We start from the raw sequence: 19,927 nt of genomic DNA, 5'->3' as shown, positions 1-19,927 counted from the left end.
GACGACAAGAAGGGCAAGGATTCCAAGAGCCCCAAGAGCCCCAAGGGCGGCAAGGGTTCGGGCAAGGGTTCCGCTAAGGGAGGCTCGCCCAAGGCACCTGCCTCGGCGCACCCGCCCAAGGGGGACAAGTCCGAAAAATCCGAAAAATCCGAAAAATCCGAAAAATCCGAGAAGTCCAAGAAGAGCGAGGCCTCCGAAAGGACCGACGTCTCCGAGGCTTCCGCCGAGTCCAAAAAGAGCGTCGAGAAGCGCTCCAAGGACAAGAAGTCGTCAAGCCCCTACAAGGCTCCTGGGCCGTCGGAGACGATGCGCAGGGCCATGGCCAACGCGGGTCCCGTGTACGCCGAGCGATACTTCAACGACGAGTACGAGGACGACGACGAGACGCGCAACTACGTCGAGGTGCAGGTGTACGAGCGCTGCCCTTCCGGTATGAACGTTGGAGAACGAAACCCAGGCAGGGGAGTGCAACACCAGCGGGGACACACGCACTACACGCATGCGCCGCCGACCCGCCACCAGTCGCGCCTGCAGAACGACGGCACGCCACCGCCGATGCAGCAGCGAATCGAGCGACGAATAAGCTCGACGAGTCAGCGTCAGCTCATCTTCGACGGCCAAAACTTGTCCGAGAGCCAAGAGGGCTCTTACTGCGAGTACGAGGAGCGCTGCCCTCCTCAAGTAATGCCAGGACGTCGTGCCAGTCGCGATCGCTACTCAGGCCAACAGATGGATCGCTACGCGTGTCCCCAACAGGATCGCCGCTCAAATCACCACCTGGATCGCCGCCGCTCAGGTCGTGTTTCGCGACAAGGTTCCCAACAACTCGCCATAACGCCAATCGCCGTGGTGGTCGATGTGGTGAACTTGGACAATCCCGACGACCAGGGCCGCTTGTGCGCTTTCCCCTGCACTCGAGCGAGCTCGAGAGAACGTATGTGACGTCAACCGCCGTCACTGTCTCCGTTTCGAGATGATAGCGTTCAGGGTGGAAAGAGCGCCACGACGAGCAGGCGGGCGTGATGGATGCCGGTTAACAAAATGTTTTGCAGTCAGCTCGTGGTCACGAACTTCGTGGGACTTTCTCTTCGCGCCAGGTTGTTCGCAGCTGGGCACAGGATTACTTCTCCCATATTAAATTCCTACAAAAAGCCTTGTGCAACGCCTCTCTTCATTTAATCCTACTCGCCGCAGTGCCTCTGAGCCTTGGGCGCTTGGCTCGAATTTCTTTCGGGACGAACACACTAATGGGGGCATTGCAAGAGAACGCCAGTGTTTTAGAATTTCTGTAAATGTTAAAGGGACACTGCGACGAAAAGTCTATTCAGTTAAGACGAATGCAAGGAATAATTTAACTGTCTTTTGTGATATTTAATATTGCCAGCAAACCACGAGATGCAACAGCGTGAGGCTGATCGTCCGGACATATTGTGGGCTTATACAAGGAGGTAAGCTGTCAGCACTACGGCCGACCGATAGTTGGCAGGGAATCGTGACTACAGGCAGTGTAAAGCATACGTGAAGCTAAAGGCAAGAGACAGGCGACAGCGGCGTTAACTTCCCAATGTTGTTATTGTACGAAACTTCACATAAATAGCGCAAAGACGGACGAACCGCGTCACCCAAGAAATTCAGACTTCACGTGCTAGCAGGCAAAGCAACAAGCACTCGAGTATGAACCGCTGTTAGGGTTGGCGTCTGGCACCACGTGTGGAAAGGAATTTCAACCGACCATCACGCCCTACCTCGTCGAAATGAGGCGTGACTTCGCCTGCTATTGTTGGCGTCCCGCTCCACGTGCAGAAAGAACTTTACCTCACCCGACCTTCTTCCACCAGGCCTCGTCGAAATGAAGCGTGACTTTCTAATTCGCGATGACCATTTCGAGTGTCTGCCTGTCTGCCGGAAGCCCCGCAGTGTACAGGCCTCTTTTGTGTGTGTATGTGTGTGTGAGTGTGCGAGTTCAAAGAGACCCTTTTCTCAAACTGGACCTAGAGGAGAACTTCCACGAACCCGCAACGCGCAGGACAGGCGGACAGGCGTCTACAATTCCAGGAGGCGGGCCAACGTCTTCCTTTCAGCAGGCTCGGTATAACCAGAGGAGGAGGGGCCCTCTTTCTGTGCCGGTCACGTGACGTCGACGGAAGCAAGATCCCGCCCACGATTGTAGAGAGCCTATTTAAGGGGCTCCGAAATGTGCTTTTGATCACTTCATGCTCTTCTCATTTTCTTTCATCTACCTTTGAAGAAACCGTGCAAGTTTCGCACTAGAAATCGTTTCGCCCTTGCTTGGTCGCCATGATCTACCGGATGCCTGCAGCCCGCCGACAACGCCACGCTACAATAAGTAACGTCGGTCGAGCTTCAATAGGCAGGCGTCGCTACAACTCGGGAGCAGTACGATACGCTACCCTGGAGTACGCAACACCGCCCAGAAATCTCGCCCCTTTTTTTTCCGAGTGATGCCGAAGACACACTTGACAATGTCGGTTGGTCGGTTGACTTGCCTTTATAACGTATAACCTCGCCAACGTTGCACTTCGCCGGCGTCTATGTTGTTGTTGTTGTTGTAGCCTGTGATGCGTGTGGCTCCTACCCACGATGGGGGATTGGCCAACAAATGGGTGGATTATTCGAAATAATATGGAGCATAAATTTCCTAATAGCTATTGAAATAGCATTGAATAGTGCAGAATAACCTGTTAAATAAAATCAGGAAGGTCATATTGAATGAGTAATAATTAATTTAAAAGTAAAAACAAAAAGAAAAGAATTCAGCAAGGCATTCGTTTAGATTCTGTAAGAAATGTTTGGACAGCGAAGCATGCATCCCTGTGGCTGAATCCCAAAGTGGACGCTCCGAAAGAAAGAATTGCAGGTTCTGTCAAGTCCAGGCCAATTCTTCGAAAAGGCAGTTCCAACCATCTTTTTCTCAGCGCAGTAAAGCCGCGACAAGATAGAAGAAAGTGCTGTATCGTCTCTTCCTCATTACAAAAAGAATAAAGGGGGAGGGAACCAAACCCGACCTGTGTAAATAGAAATTCAGCGAGGGAATGCGACAGCGTAATTTGGTGAGGCAGACCTCAAGCATCTTTGTGTCACAGGATTCGGTATGCCAGGGAAATGCTAGGTGCTTATGCTCTGGAGAAGCAGTCAAATGTGGGTTTGATAAGGCTAATCTTATTGATCTCATCTGAAATCTTGCCGCCGTGATCTGTGCTGTCACTGGTAGAATAGGAAGAACAGGGCCGGATAGTGATGCATTTGCCAGTGATTCGGCAGTTTCATTAAAAACAAACCTTTATGACCAGGCACCCAAATCAAATGAACACATTGCACATGGGCAGGAACGAGTAAGTGGAAGAGCTTTAGCATGGGTGACCCATTAGTAGCGGTAAGGCAAGAGCATACAGAAAGGGAGTCAGTAAGAATAGCAGCCGTTGTAATCATTTTGTCTAGTTTACGTAAAGTTAAGATTACTGCTAAAAACTCGGCCAGAAAAATAGGCACAAAATCAGGCAATATTAAAGAAAAAGACCAGTCGAGTGCAGGACAAAATATTCCAATGCCAGCTTTTTCCTCGCTCTGTGAGACATCTGTTGCAATGATAATGTTTGTTTCTAGGGCGCTTAGGTGGTCTTGCAAAATGACGTTTTAGATGCTGTAAGGGAGTAGTTTCGCATGGTTTGGGAAAATGTCATCGAACCTGATCTCTGGGTAATTTGAATGCGTATTATTAGGAAGCACCTCGCGAATTTGAACATTTAGGGGTTCAAGTAATGTTTGCACAAATATAATTTGTGGTGTATGAAACCTGGGCTGATGAATAGGAAAAAATTATTCTGGATCAGAGAGGAAAATAAATTGTGGACGGTTTAATGGGGATTCATATAGCCTTAACAAAGTCTGAACGGTCAGAAGGTGAAATCTGCATAATATGGGTGGGATTCCTGCCTCCAGGTATAATACCGCATTCGAAACGTATTTTGGGAGGCCTAAGCACAGACGTAGCGCCTCTCGTTCCAACAAAACTAGTGGCCGAAGCTTGTATGATGGAACACCTGAGAATAAAACACATCCGAATTCTAACACCGGACGAACATACATGTTATATGCCATCAAGAGGGATTTTCTTCGCATACCTGTTCTTCGATTGCTCAACTTGCGCAAAATGCCCACTGAACGAACTCTTTTTGTCTCAATATATTCAATATGCGGCCACCAGTTATGATTTTCGTTGTAAATAACTCCAAGGTATTTGAGTGACTGTACTTGTGGGATATCTTCGAGATTATAGTTAAGCGATATGTATACTGACTCTTCAACGGGAAAAACAAGGATAGCAACACTTATTAGCATTCAGGTTTAAGTGTAAGCTATCCAGCCAGCCTTCCGGTTCGGTTAGATACGACTGCAGTATTTCGTAAAGAGAGTATATGTCACTAGCCATACCAAAAAGGCAATGTCATCAGCATAAACGTATGTACTGGCATTTGGGTGACCGAGGATTCTGCTCAGTAAAATATTAAATAATACTGGTGAAAGTACCGATCCCTGAGGCACACCTCTTGTTTACTTATGTTGACTAGAAGAATAGCCGCTTCGAAAACAATAAAACTCCCCGTCTTTTAAAAATTGATGCACCCATGCTACAATATAGCCTGGAAAGCAATAGCTCTCTAACCGATTCGTTAAAATTGTATGTTCAATGCTGTCATAAGCTTTACATATATATAAGGTAACTAGAGCCGCGTATTGTTTTTTCTGTCTGGCGATTTTAATGCGACTCTCAAGGTCTACATGCGCGTGCCATATTGAATAGCCAGATCGAAATCCAATTGGACACGGACTCAACAATCGATTGTCGTCAATAAACTCTATTATGTGTCCGAGAAGCACTCTTTCAACAAGTTTCACTATGTTTGATGTCAACGCAATCGGTCTGATGTTGTCGATAGTATACCCTGCTCCTTGTTTTTTAAGTAACGGAATAATTTTTGGGATCTTCCATTCTTGTGGAATCCATGCATTACTAACAGAGTAGTTTAGCAACTTCAGAAGCTCACGTGGAGCTTCTTGAAAGAAAATCCTTAACATTGCATTTGTTATGCCGTCCGGGCCAGGCGCTGTAGTTGGCAACTGTAACATAACCTTTGCTACTTCCGAATAGGATATCTCCTTGTAGCTCGAGAATGCAGGAGAAAAAATTACCGACGATTACGTTACTTCCTAATGCGAAATTTGAGCGCAGCAAATAAGCTGTTTCACCTTTTCGATAGATTGAGGCAAAGAAATCGAGCAACACATGTATGCGCTATCACAGAATTTTTTTTTTATTTTTCACACGTATTCCTTTAACAAAGACTCCACTAACACTTCTTGACAGTCATGAAGGAAGCTTTGTGGTCGGAGAAATAGACTGATATATGTTCGACTTGGTACACCAATGCTTGATTCTCAAAGACGAGATCTATACAAGTGCCTCGCGAGGTTGTCACAGCCGTGGGACGCGTTACGAGCGAGAGGAACGGGATGTTCTCCCGCATAAGTGTTAGGAAATTGCTGTTTGTCTTTATGTCAAGCCGCCACCGATCTGGCTCTCTGATTGCCACCGCACAGGGCGAACGGCAGCGGCAATTTCGGCTCGGGCGGTGCACATATACAGATCCGCCGCCACCGATCTGGCTCTCTGATTGCCACCGCACAGGGGTTGCATTGGAGGAGGAGCGAAGAAAGGAATTAAGTTCGAGCCGGCGCTTTGACAACCGGAGACTCGCAGGAAGAGGGGGGAGGGGGGCGGCGTGTACACCCAGCGGCAAACGATGGGGGCAGAAGCGCGCGCAGCAAGCGGACAACACGATAAAGGGAGGAGGGAAGAGATAGCAGCGACTGACTGATGCCGCTGACGCCGATAGTGAGTCAACCCCAGCTGCGGAGTTGGTTTCAGGGACAACGCCGCCGATGCCGACACAAACAATAGGATACCCTCGCTTCCGCAGCGCTAAGAAGCAGGTCTAGCCGTGGGAAGGTGGTCACGTATTCGTCGACGTGCCGGGGCCTACGTGAAATAACCGGCGCGTCGGCAACTGAAGAGCACCCTATCCGCCACACAAGAACAGGGGGGGGGGGGACCCTTTCCTCCTCTTTCTGCATGGCGGCGACGGTGTTCTATGCAGTCACGTTATCTTGACTCTCTAACGGCGTCAGCGGCATCCAGCGGTATCAGTCGGTCGCTGCTAGCGCTGGGGGGATGAAAGGGGGGCGGAGCTGGTTACGAGGCCGACGACAACGCCGACGACGACGCGAAACCCAGGAACGGACGCCAAAGAGCTGCGCTCTAAAAACAGAAGTTGGAAGGCGCGTTGCGAACCGACTCTCCAGTCCTTTAGCCAGTAGTTCTAAGGGCTCCAGCATTTCCTGTGAGGTATAGACGATTGAGTCTACATTAACGCTCATTGGGAGTTTGTTTCTAAAACGAAGGTAATTAAGTAAGGCCCGTTTGTTTTTAGATTTCGATAGATAATCAAAATGGTTTTTATCGTACTCATCTTTTGCATGTTTAATAGTACGTTTGAAGGTTGCCGAAATAAATTGATAATCTTTCCAATTTTGTGGACTCTGATTATGTAGAAGTTTTTTGCAAGCAGCTTTCCTTCTTCAATAAACTCGTGTGCACTCACTGTTCCACCAGGGACTAGATGAGGAACGCTTGGCTGTGTGAATTAGAAATTCAGACTTTTGTCGAGACATCTGCAACGCTGAACAAATATTCAAGCCAATTTCTTCGTCGTTACTATTAGTTAGTGACGCAATGGTGGAGCGCATGCATTCTTTAAATTTTTTGCAATTCACAAATATTCTGCCTTGTCGTTGAACTGACGTTAAAGGGCATGCAATTTCAAAGTATACCGGGAGATGATCACTGTTTGTACAGAAATCAATCGTTGTCCAAGATGTCACAGCGACACTTGTGCTAGAAAAGGTCAAATCTAACACTGAGCGAGATTGTCCACGGACAAATGTAGGTCGTCTGATATTAAGGCATGAAAGATTTTTATCTATGGTCCAGTCCCACAGACGTGTCCGACATGAATCTGTTTTGTAACCCCGTGACACGTGATGTGAGTTGAAGTAACCTGTAAGGATGACTTCATTTTTGCAGCTGGCAAGCGCACTATCCATTTGGTATGTACTGTGCACGCCCGTAGGGAAATAAGCATCTATAATCGAAAATGAGTGGTAGCCTGGGATGCCAAGGTGCACTGCCAAAATTTCACATTCCGGAGACATTAACTTGAAAGCTATTTTCGCCTTATGACAGAATTTAGATGACAACAAAATCATTAGATCACCTCCTAGTGAAAGGTGATCTAATAGAAAAGATCAAAAATCTTTAAAATGAAACTTTTTCTCAGGAGTAAGCCAGGTTTCTTGTAAAATTATGACGTCAGGATTAAGATGAGTTGTTAAGCAATTTAAGTTTGTTGAAGCAGAAAACAAGGAACGACAGTTCCACTGTAGCACTTTTAAAGAAGCTATGGTGATGATCTAATTGATATAATTACTTCAGCGACTACCGTCGCAATGAACTTTCTTGGATGCCAGAATGAGAAATTGGATTACCCTTTTTGTTTTTGGTATATGGACAAGAAACAGTTACTGGAGACCCAGTTCGCTTTTGCGGCCTGGTATCATGACTTGTTTCCATGTCGACCTGCCAGTCTGACGGACGCGAAGAACAAGGATAGGATCCTACAAATGTTGGGTCCGATGAGGTACTCGGCACTAGGACTGAACTGGCTACCTGTTCTGCAGCACAAGCAATCGACTTAGTGATTGGTGTTGCAGCTGTTTGCAGCAGCTGTGTCATCTGCGCAGTAAACATTTGGGAAAGACATTCGATAGCACTTGTGACAATATGCTGCATAGCCCTTGTCATTGCTTTTTCTACGGCCGATTCAATGAGTTTCTACAAGTTGTCTTCATGTAAGGTAGATTGCCTCGCAGTGACGCCAGCGTATCCAAAGGCTCTTTCCTTGACGACTGCAATAGCTTCTCGCCGCGAACATCGTCGCCTGTAAATTACCTCGAGTACCTGTATTTCGTTAGCTCTAGCCAAGTAGTTTCCATGGTCAGCCGCATATCCCACCGGCATAACCCACCACACTGATGGGTATCACGGTACAAAATTCAGTTATCACAACAGGGTCGGCACCCGCTTTCGTTGCAGTACTTATCTAAGTGCTCCACAATACCATTGCTCTTGTTTTTCGTGCTTTGCTCTTTTTTTGGTTTAAAGGAGCATAGAGACAGCACGTCTTTATCACGTGTTTATTAGATTAATAAGCCGGAGGGCCCAGGCTGGGCACACAGTGCGAGGCTATCCCGCACAGTAAGTTTGTGCCACTAAATAAGGGATCATCAACATCATCATCGCCTCTCGCCGTCCCGCTGGGCTTCTTTCTCCTTTTTTTTTTTTTTGCTGATTTGAAACCGAATCGCTGCATGTTTCCAGCCGCAACATTTCTTGACTTTAATTTCCTTTTGCAGTTCCGGAATAATGAACCCAGGTTGCGTGATATGACCTGGTGAACTAGCCAACCACTACAGTGCAAGTGTAGAAAACAAGGTGTCCTTTGGTTGTTGCATGGTGTAAACACAAGGTACCTGGGAGCTTCCGTGCTCATTTCGCACTGTTGACGCACTAGGCATTTGGCTCACGACAAACCTATTGTGCAATATGCTTTCACTTTCGGTTTAGCTTCGCCCGCGAAGTCTTTAACGACAAAAAGACCTACATCTTTGCTGCTCAGTGCGCTCCTTTATATCCTGATAAACCTACCAGCACTCGTTGACACGGGAGCGTACTGCACAACCTAGCGGGACGTTTAAGTGCGACAAATGCGTGTTTGGCTAACACCAGCAGAAAGTCAATCAGTGTTTCGCTGTACACTTCGTATAATAAATACCTTGTTTCATTTGCTGGAACCTCAAGCCGGTAATTAGAGGGTGACCTCTTGTTTCCAAGGTATCGCTCTTCCTAAGCACGCCCAATAGCGGCATACCGAACGTTCCTTGGTAATACCATTATTTTGAGCTCCATATCTTAAAAACATCTGCCCAAGGTAACTGCAAGGAGCTTGTAAAAATAACTTTCCAAAAGTTTCTATGCCGAAGGCAGGCTATTTTTGCTTCAGACTTATATGGCCGCTTTGTAGTCGATGCTACCGTGCTCAATATTGTAATCGAGAGTATTATACCTGGATATCTTGTGGGTTCTTGTCAGCTATCAAGTCGTCAGCGACGGCAGTTCGTCCAAGCGGCACCCTCTCTACATTCAGAAGAATGGGCTGGGTCGTCTGGAAAATTGAAACGTTGTTGGAGTTAATTTCTCCGTCACTGTATCATAAAGCGAACTCACTCGAATACAAAGCTGGACCCACAGTCCCGTTGACGAGTATATAGTGGCTATCATTTGGACAAAATCGTCCACTGCACCTAAAGCGTAGATGCAGCCTGAGAGGGCCTTTAGCGATTGAGATTCGATATGACTGTCAATTCGGCTCACTTATCGCGCATGAATCTTGAGCCGTGAGGTCCTGGTTAAGCAGTGCTGCCCGCCGCCCACCTAGCTGGGCGCGACAGCACGGGCGAGAATAGGAATTAGTGAGGTAGTGTTGCGTTAAAACATGTGGACATAAAGATATAACAGACAAGCAAAGCACGTCTACAAAATAAAAAGAGAATCAGGTATACATTAGAAAAAAATATTGTGATACCCTGCTGTTAAAATGCGTAGACTAACGTGGCGACATTTACAAAAAGTAACACAGCACTTTACATGTTTTTTTTTTAGGCTGCCATCTAGCATTTCTTTTTTTCTTTCGAGAAATGCACTTGAGATAGAGAAGTAGACTCGTATTTGTATGAAGGTACAATAATTCCCCAAAAGTCAAATATTATGCCCCGCATGAATAGGGATGCTGATGACACTGTACGACTGCACTATATCAAGAATTTAACGGTTTATGCAGCGAGAAGGCTGGGTATTAGGCTCGTAGAGCTGTGAATTAAACAAAAGGTGCTCACCCGAACTGGCTGACGCACAGGACCCCTTCGAGGGATTAGGACTGCTGGGCCTTCGTCAGCTCCATTTGCAACACCAGTCGGCCGGCTCGTCGGCAAAAGCTGTCTCGTTGTATCTTCCGGCGCCCCGAGGAAACCGCTTTGCCGGCCACTATTCAAGCTGCCGTCTACAGGAACACCTTGCAGAGCGAGTCCCTCCACTCGCGCAGGTCGACTACCGGGCTCACGCCCTGAATCGAAAACCTCTGGTCTACGCTGGATGACCCCCTGCCGAGCAATGACCAATGGGCTGCGCGTGTCTACGAAATTAAAAGGTCCTGGCACGGCATTCGGTGCTCTCCTGTCCAGTTCCTCGGTGACGCGTGCATTGCCCTCGAGAAGTGGCTTTCGCAATAGGTTAGCGGTGTCCGGTCCTGGTGCACTCACAGGCGTTTCCGGCTCAGCTTGGCCTTGTCCTTGCTTGCCTGTGTCGTCGGGTGAACCCTTGAAGGTTTTTCTTCTTCCAGCGCTCAGTGGCGGGCGACTAGGAACTAGGGGCGACTTCTTAGCGTCTGAAAAGGTGAACGATGCTGGCGGTGGGCTGTTATCGTTTATAAACTTCGGCTCGGTAGCCACGTCAGGGCCCGCGTCCTCCCTTCCCGAGACGACGTCTCTCCCAGGCCCTTTTCCTGCACCTAATTGAAACCTCCTCGAGTCGACGAAACCAAATTGTGGTGGTGCGGCTCCGACATTTCCCAGCCCTCCGGCACGGGGTTGGACGAATCCGACTGTTGGTTCTCCTACGCGAGACGCGCCTTGACTCTGAGGGGAACTAAAGGGCACCCGACCATTAAACGAGTTCCCGGGGCTGTCTGGACCATCTGGAGGAGAAAGTAAGGCTTTTCGGTGTAGTGGTGGTGGGGGGAAAACAATCCGGCTTTCTGGCTGTTGCTGTATCCGAGTTTGTACTCTCGGTGGTCGTTGAGAAGGAACGAGGGAATTTGGATTTCTCACACCACTCAATCTTTGTCCAAATCGTAGCGTTTGCTGCGGCAGTGTTGGTTGGAAAGGTTGTTGTCCAAAGGGTTGTCCAAAGTTTCGATTGAAAGGGTCTTGAGCATTTCTCAAATCGTTTATGCCGCGGTTCGGACCATTTGGAAACCTCAGGAAGTTTCCGTCTTGAGTTCGCGTGGGAAACGGACTAGCTTTGCCGGTGCTTGGCCCACCGAAGCCTTGTACGGGACCGGGGCCACGAGGACCGAATTGCTCATTGAAAGAACCGGGAAACGCTCCAAAGCCCGTTCGAAAGACTCCATTGTTGTCCAATGCTCGTCTTCCTTCAACGGGGCTCCCAGCACCGAGTTCAGGAGCAGACCTTTCCGGAATGTCAGATTCACCAGTACTAGGGCCAAGTCTGTTTTTGTTGACTCCAATGGTTCCATCCAGTACGCCTGTAGCAGGTCGATTTTGATCAATTAGCACTGGAATAACTTTCTTGTCTTTGTCTAGGAATGGGCGTTGGAATTCCTTGCTGTCCTTGTCAACCTTTTCTGGAACGCTACGGTCAGGAGATGGGAGAACTCCGGAAAACGGATTTCTGTAATTCAAAAATTCTTCATCATCATTGACTGGCGCTTCAACCTTTCTTTTATCAGGTTCCGCTCCTTCACTGGAACTACCACCTTCCTGTCTGCGCGTCTTTATACATTCAGGTCTTCTCACAAGACCATCAGGAGATGGTTGTCTTGGGTCCGAGAATCTTGGGTCATCGTCATCGCAAAGTAAATCTCGATGCTCCGGCACTATCGGTTGGTGAATTACGGGTTTTTTGTCTCCTCCATCTGCGGCGTCGTTAGCTTTATTCGCAATGTCTAAATCTTTCTCGTAAAACGGTAGCAGATCGTCCAGGAAGTCAAGGTTGCCTCCAGGCTGTGATGATGCAGAACCAGACGGCTTCTGCTTTCGCTTCAGCTCCAAAAGGTCTGGACGCTCGTCTCTGATCAAACCTTCGAAAGCGCCCCCGAAGTCTTCTTCGTTGCCCTTTGGTGCGCCTAGTCTTCTCGGAAAAGTCGCCTGCTGGGGTGCTTCGCTGTACAAGACACGGTTCCCGTTACCTCTGCTTGGCAACGGGGGCCGAGGCACACGCCTGTTAGCCAGAAACGGTATTCTCTCAGGGCTGCCGGGAAATCCCGTCGGTTTAAACGGGTCACCAAACTGCTGGTTTTCCGGAGGTGCTAACGTGCCGGGCAATGCACTACCGTTGAAATGGTGAACTTGCGGACCCTGTGGGCCGTAACTGACGACTTCCATGCTAACTAAAGACGGAGGGTTAAGTCCGGGAGGATGTCCAACCGGTCGACCTCGGGTTCCGGCAGGAGTGCGATCGAACAGCCGATTAGCGAAATGGTTCCGAGGGTTGGGCATGTTGGCCACATTGGCTGCAGCAGGTACGGGTGGCACGGGCCTTCCATGTGCGAATGGAGAGAAAGGCTGTTGCGGCCTTCCAGCGTACCGGTCTTGCTGTCCGGATGGAGGCTGCCGACCACCGGAAGAAAATGTGTTGCGGTACGGGTAGTTGCCGGAGAAACCACCAGGAGAGCTCGATCCGCCGAAGCCTGGGGTCTGCTGCGGGGAGTTGAAACCATCGATGCGCTGTGGGTCCCTGCCATCAAATGAAGTAGTAGGGCTGCCTGATCCAGAGAAGCTCTGTGGCACGAAGACGGGCTCCCTGTGGCCGCTCTGCGTGAAAGAAATACATCTATTTGTAGGAAGTTACTTTTGAACTTCTCAATGCTTCTACGCAACAGCGAATGGTGTACTCACAAAGGCACTGCTATAAAGATCTGTTGCTTCCAATACGTCCTGAATGAGGCCTAATGTCTCGCTGTGTTTTCAGGCTTTTCTGACGCACTTATAGCATTATTGCAATTGAGCTATCAACTTCTATCATAAGAAACAAAGTGATCTGTGAGGTACACAGCATGATACACCTATGTTGGAACAAGAGATGTTCAAGGTATTTTTGAGTTTCCTAGCCATTCGTAAGGAAACATTACGTTAATGTACATCAAATGGACTCAAGCAAACACCCTGATTATTATGAATTTCATGAAAGTGCGATTATTATAAATTTCAAGTGAAACTATGTGGTAACGACACGAAAAATAAAGTGGCGACAACTTCCCCAACTTCTCAATGCCTCTGATCCTCAATACTGTGAAGTCTATATTAAGCAGCATCTTTTGAAGTGCCCCATTGCGCGTTGCTAGTTCCTTCAGTGGGAATTTCGTTTCTAATACTGGATAGTCTAAAACTATTGCCCATTTTTATCATTTTTCTTTTAGTTTTGAATGTATCTATTTTTTTCCCAACCTTCTCAGAGGAAATTCAGCCTATTATTTCGAACCTAAAGCCAACTGAGCCACGGCTTGGAAATATCCACAGCAAACGTATTAAAATTGGTAGCTTTATTATTTCCCCAGTCTTAAGTTGCATTTTCAATCGTTTTCTTTTGAAACAGGCATATTTTCTAAAAAGGTTTCAAGCCGCAAAGGTAATTCCTGTACTCCATACTTAAAAAAAGGCCATTTAAATAACATGGGCAATTACAGACCGATTTCTGTGCTTCCGTTCATGGTTAAAGTAATTGAAAAACTACTTGAGGTCACGCTTTCACGGTACCTAAAAAAGGTTAACTTACTAACACCTAATCAGCTTGGATTTAGGCCGGGTCTTTCAACGGATTTAGCGAATGCTTGTTTCATTGATAAAGCTAAATGCTGCGTTGACAATGGTAATATTTCTGGTTTACATTTTATTGACTTTTCCAAAGATTTTCAGTGCATTGACCATAACATTCTATTTTGGTAGTTTGAGTGGCGTGGTATAACAGCCTTCAAGCCTCACGTCACTAACAAGCTTTCTATTTAACAGGCCCCAACTAGTATTTGTTAATAACTTCACCTCCCATGCTGCAGCTGTTAAGAGGAAGCTTTAGCTCGAGTGCTGCTATCTAAATACATGTAAAAGGAGAATTCGTTTTTCTCGTCTACCACTGCACCAAATTTGACGAGGTTTGTTCCATTGAAAAGAAATACGTAAAATCTAGTGACTGTTGGTTTGGAATTTTTGAGTTAGGTCGTCAATTTTTTAGTAAAAATCGGCAAAAATCGAAAAATTTCAGAAAAGGAAACTATCAAGTTTACAACATTGTAACTCAACAACAAAAAAGGATAATACAATTCTGTGAATTGCATCTAATACACACGTGAATATAAAAAAAATTGTAATATGGAAATACAGCTTTTGCAGAACCCTTGTAACCAACGTAACAAATTCACGTAAGATGTAAAATGACATATCGAATTTGTCCGCTTTGAATGATCCACTGGATACCGTTCACAGAACCGCGATATCTGTTCTTGATGCAGAGCTATTAATTTGGAAACTCGTCCTTGTATTTTTTTCAAACGGTCGAATATTTGAAAATCTTTTTTAACAAAATTCAGGTCCTAAATAGAAATTCCGCTTCCAACAGTCACTAGAATTTAGCTTTCTCTTTCAAATGCAACAAGTTTCATTAAAATCGGTCGATGGGTTATCTCAGGAAAATGTTTTTGCGTTTTACATGTATTTGAATAGGCCGCGTCGGAGTTGGGCCCGAGCTGAAGCTTCCTCTTAACAAAGGGATGTGCCAAGGTTCGATCCTGGGTCCTTGATTATTTTTATTGTGCTTAAGTGATCTGCCACCTCGTCTATTGCATTATTTGTGTATTCTTTATTCCGGCGACACTACACTTCTTTTGTGGCACTCTTTCATCACAACAGTTATGTCACACTTGCAAAAAAACCTTATTTCGCTCCATCAATGGATTGTGTAAAATTGGGTGTATATAAATGCTTCTAATAGTAGCTGTACAATCTTCCATTTCCTGAAAAATAAAAATAGGCGTCACTGAGACGCTTCACGTAAATGAAGAATAAATACGAAAACAGGCACAATAATTATTTTTAGCCAGGGTGTCGGAGCGAAAAGTTTTTCGTTCTCTCGTTAGTTTCGCTCCACTAAAATGAAGTTCAAAAAAAAAGAGATGATCCGCAACGGTTCGTAACGGTTCTGTTTCGCATGCGAAAAATTTTAGAAGCGAAGTAACGACAAAAATATAGTATATATTTTTCTCAATAGGCGAATTACGAGCTCTGAGATAATGCTCAGTGCGTTGAGTCAAAGCACTGAGCATAATCTCAGAAACAGCACGTCATCGAGCGTACGCGCCGAAATGCGAGAGCGTTGTTCCCACAAAACGAACTTAAGCGAATGATGAAATTTCGGTAACAAAACGTTGTACCCGTAGAAAACGAAACAATAAGCTATTCAGCGCGCCAGCTCTGGGTTTCGCTACGGTGCTAGTACACCGAGCGGCAAGTTTAGATTAGCTATCGCTCGCGCTATGCCTGCCTGAGGTGCGCGCTTATGCTGACGTTGCCTGACATCGGTTGTTTCGGATTGCCGACTTTCCCCTTGAACCGAACGCCGATAAAAAATCTTTCAGTTTCACTCCGAAACAAAATAATAAATAATTCTTCGGTTACGTTATCGTTCCGGTCAAAAATATTGTTTTTTTTTCGTTTTTCGTTTTTGTTTTCAATCCGTTCCGATACACTGTTTTTGGGTGCCATTGTCGACTCTCACTTAAAACTTCACGATCCTGCTACATCAGTTAGAAAGGCTTCCTTTGAGATAAGAGCCCTTCTGAAAGCTAGGTCATTTTTCACGGCGTACACCCTCACCGTGTTATATTGTGCTCTTGTGCACAGCCACGTTATTTATTAGTATTATATATTACGGAAATTCGTATTTTACTCACACCTGACCATTATATAAGTTAGAAAAACAAGCAGTTCAAATCCTTACTTACTGGTCCTGGCTGTCATCGTCTTTTCCTATTTTTTTGCGTCAACCTAAAATTCTGCCGCTACCCAAAATATATCTCTACGACTCATGGTATACTATTACTTAAACTTTGACAACGCCTACTTACTTTCAATATTATTCTGACTTACGTTATAGTCCTAACAATACTAGCTTTTCCGCGAAGCACAATCTTCCTTTGCAAAATATAAGTACTAATGGTATACAAACAGTATTTTTTTCTTCTATAACCTCTTGGAATTCTATAGGCACTAATGTGAAAGAAGCTAAATCTATTAAATTGTTTAAGGCTAAATTGAAATCGACTTATCTCGTTTTTAGTTCTTTCTCGTTGTTTAGCCTGTTATTTCTTGTTAATGTCTTATGTTATTCTTATTTGTATTTTCACACTTGCAACATTTTATCGCTAATGGGCTGGTTTTATTTTCCTTTTTCATTCTGAAAGGAGGTTCTGCCCACGGTTCTTGAACCACAGGACCTCCTACTGTTCATGTAAACTTTGTAATATTTCATGAAATCTTCTCAAATAAATCTGAATCCTAATCCTGAGTTCATAAACATTTTGTGATCCAACACACACACACACACACACACACACAAAACGGATTCACTGCTCATGCATATGACACTTGCAAAACATTGCCGTTGATGACATTTTGAGTACTTTGTTGCTGCTCCGTATTATTCCGAAATACTTCAAAGCCTCAACACAGTCCTGTTGTATACTGCACCAGACAAAGTGTGTGTTTTTTTTTTTTTTTGTTCATCCGGCAGTCTTTCACGCTCTGCATTCACAGAACTAAACTAAAACCGTACCTCAAGAGGAGGAGGCTTGTAGGGTCTGAATAGGTCGTCGCGACGGGTTCCTCCGAATCCCGGCCGCCGGAAAGGTCCCCGCGGTGCGTTGCCCCGGTTGCCCGCAAAACGGTGGCTCGGACCCGCAGGCTGGAAGGGCCTGCTACCCGGACGGAAGTCGATTGACTGAATTTTTCCGTTGTCGGCATTTATGGCATACGCGCCGTCTTCCTGGCCAGCGTCACCACGAGTCGAAGTACCGAAGGGAGTCGCCGGTCGTTGGTCTTCGTTCCTGAAGAGGAACGGCCTCCGAGGGTCGTTTGGTGCGAAGCCATCCTCGTTGCTTGAATCCTGACAGAAAGAAAAGGAAATGAAAATGTTATCAACTGCCTCGTGTTATCCGACAGGCAGCACAGTATGGGCCGTCTAAAACACGCCTTGAGAAGTGGTAAAACACGCCTTGATTCTTTACAAGACGCCCATCTCCTCGCCCAATGTGTTCTCTTGCAGCCGTGCAGTGTAAAGCGCGCGGTGCCAGACATGGAACCTTACAATACACGATTGCAACAAGGCGCACTATCGAAGCACAGGAAAGTGCGTTCTGTAGCAAGATAGCTTTCTGCGGCTGTGGAGAGACACGAAATGAACTGACAGAATTGTATAAGTTGATTCCCAATTTAGAAACATGAGAAAGGAGGCAGATAAATTGGCTGCCTTCGTGGCACGTTTCATGACGGGAAAAGCGCTGCTAAAAATAGAGTCTTAGTAAGAACCCGGGACAAAGTGCTTGATGTGAAAAGCGCTACTAAAAACGGAGACTTTGCAATACTGCGTTAGCAAGCAAGCATAGTACTGTAGTGTGTATAAATCAGTCTCAAAAACAAAACAGATTTGATTTTCTCGTTCAAGGAGGCCCACAGTTCCACTACGTGTTCCTCACACCAGATGAGATGCTAGTTGTACTGTATCGCAGACGAATGTCGTCCGCGATATAGTTTGTAATCTCTTCTACTATTGTGAGACAAACCAATGTCGCGTCTATGTGACACTTGAATACACTATGATTGAATACTGACATCTTCTTGGACACGCATTCATCCAACTAACGTATATTGTATTTCAGCCATTGTGTAAGATCAGGAATAGTTGCCACGTAGTAATATGTTTCATAAGTGTAAGAGTACGTTTTCTGTACACTCTGCGGTTCAAAACAATTCATTGTCGTGCCTTGTAAGGTACAGATCAACTGGATTAGATCGACACGATAAGAAGGGACACAGTATAATTTAATTCACCATCGTTATCCTTACATGGTTGTCAACACATATACACTTGGTCAGAGCGAATACGTAACTACATTGACCCTACATAGTTGCCGTCTGGCTATAGACACATTTGTAGCGTCTTATTTTCGCTGTATTTAGCGAACTGTCTACACTCAACTCGCATTAGAACTGCAGCACTTCAAAAGCACACAGAAGAACAGACGCGAAGAAAACGACGGATGCGTCAAGGTTATTGTATAGACTATAATTTTGATTACGTTAGGCTCTTATTTAGCTATTCCAAAAACGTTTCATCAGTCATACATTCTCAATCACTGTTTTGTGTTTATGAAGATGCCCTTGGTTGCTTGGGTGATTTCAGGTGGGTCTGAAAACAAAAAGCGTTAAAAAAATACGCGCTTCCTACTGCTCCCTACAAAAATACATCTATACGTCGTAATCTTTTCACTATTATGAGATAAACCAATGTCGTGACTATGTTACACTTGAATACACTATGATTGAGAATTTACATATTCATGGACACCCATTCATCCAACTAACGTATATTGTATGTCAGCTATCGTGTAAAATCAGCAGCATTTGCCACGTAGTAGTCTGCTTCATAAGTGTACGTCGGATATTCTAACCCCTTACATTCCGAAACACCGTCAGTCTTAGAAGTTGTTTACAGGCCAAAGTACTTGTACCTAAATGTACCTCACGTTTCTTTTTTTGTTTAGCTTTTTTTTCCGCTTTCTTATTGCGTTGTAAATGCCTAAGTGTTGGCGCGTATATCAGTTGTCTGACCTGTGATGCGCCCACATTACTCTTTATACAGATCACATGTATTGGCACATAATAAGGTGCTCTGTAAAATTTGCTGCCTTCTAACAGAGCTACCTGCTCAGTTAACGTACGCAAGTATTTTATTGTGCTTATCGAACGCACCACATGCGAATGAGATCATGCTTACAGCGCTGTTTCCGCCATCAACATCAGCTCCAATGACACCTCCTGCTACACGTGGAGATCCTTGGTTGCCCGTTGCACCACCTGAATCGAGAACGAAGCATGGGCGATGTTTTCAGAGAGACAAAAAAGAAAGGAGGAAAAGAAAAGCTGCATTAGTTAGTTACGAAACATGCATTCGAACACAAGAAGGGAAACGCCTTGTACTTATACGAGCAAAAAGGTGCTCATCCAATCCAGCCCCTACCCTACGCCCGCCGTTTACACAGACACAGCCAGAAGTTCGGACGTTGAGCAGTTTTTAGTTGAATTTCGTCACGCGAGATCCACGTTCGGATGAGAGTTGTAGTTTTGTGCTACGCACGGGTGGATGATAGTTTATCCCTTTCAGGATGAGATGTCAGCAGCTTTTACAATCACTCTTGAGAATCTTGAACGAGGAGTAGTGCTTCATATTGGAGAGGACCTCCACGAACTTTCGAACGAATTTCGATCAAGAGGTTCTATGATTCTTTCAATGATAACTTTCTTTTAAAAAGTTATATGCCTTCAGAGTGTAGCGGTTTTAGATAAGAACAAAAACAACAATATTATAAGTGCATTATAATCACGCTTGCTGGTAATGAAGACGAACATTTCCCTCTGTGCCATGCAATTCGCACTAGCGCCGATTAATTACGGCTGACACAAGTTTCTATCCCAGCTCTCGTATTTACGCTTAGTTACGTAACATTATATAAACGGCATCGTTAGCAAATGGCTCGGTTTTCAGCGTGTACTACGCCTTGCTAGGAACATAACAAACGTCACGTGTGCACTAGACGCGATAATAAGTCTTAGGCTGGCATCCTGGAAGCGTGGAGGAAAAAAAAGCAAAAGGGAGCAGCGCACACGAAAT

General features: G+C 45.6%; 1 protein-coding gene across 2 annotated transcripts in view; it reads right to left on the bottom strand.

Moving 5' to 3' along the window:
- Positions 1–19,927, bottom strand: part of LOC126521465 (uncharacterized) — a 71,262-nt gene that overhangs the window by 6,711 nt on the left and 44,624 nt on the right. For both annotated transcript variants that reach the window (XM_050170171.3, XM_050170169.3), the window contains exons 5-8: positions 19,034–19,113; positions 16,814–17,143; positions 10,090–12,804; positions 9,261–9,359 (exon numbers count right to left, since the gene is read on the bottom strand). In XM_050170171.3, the coding sequence (XP_050026128.1) occupies positions 9,261–9,359; positions 10,090–12,804; positions 16,814–17,143; positions 19,034–19,113 (3,224 nt within the window). The remainder of the gene's footprint in view (positions 1–9,260; positions 9,360–10,089; positions 12,805–16,813; positions 17,144–19,033; positions 19,114–19,927) is intronic.

Source organism: Dermacentor andersoni, chromosome 6 (assembly GCF_023375885.2).
Source record: "Dermacentor andersoni chromosome 6, qqDerAnde1_hic_scaffold, whole genome shotgun sequence".
NCBI classification, from domain to species: domain Eukaryota; kingdom Metazoa; phylum Arthropoda; class Arachnida; order Ixodida; family Ixodidae; genus Dermacentor; species Dermacentor andersoni.
The sequence above is the reverse complement of the archived record's forward strand: the minus strand, read 5'-3'. Positions and strand labels throughout refer to the sequence as shown.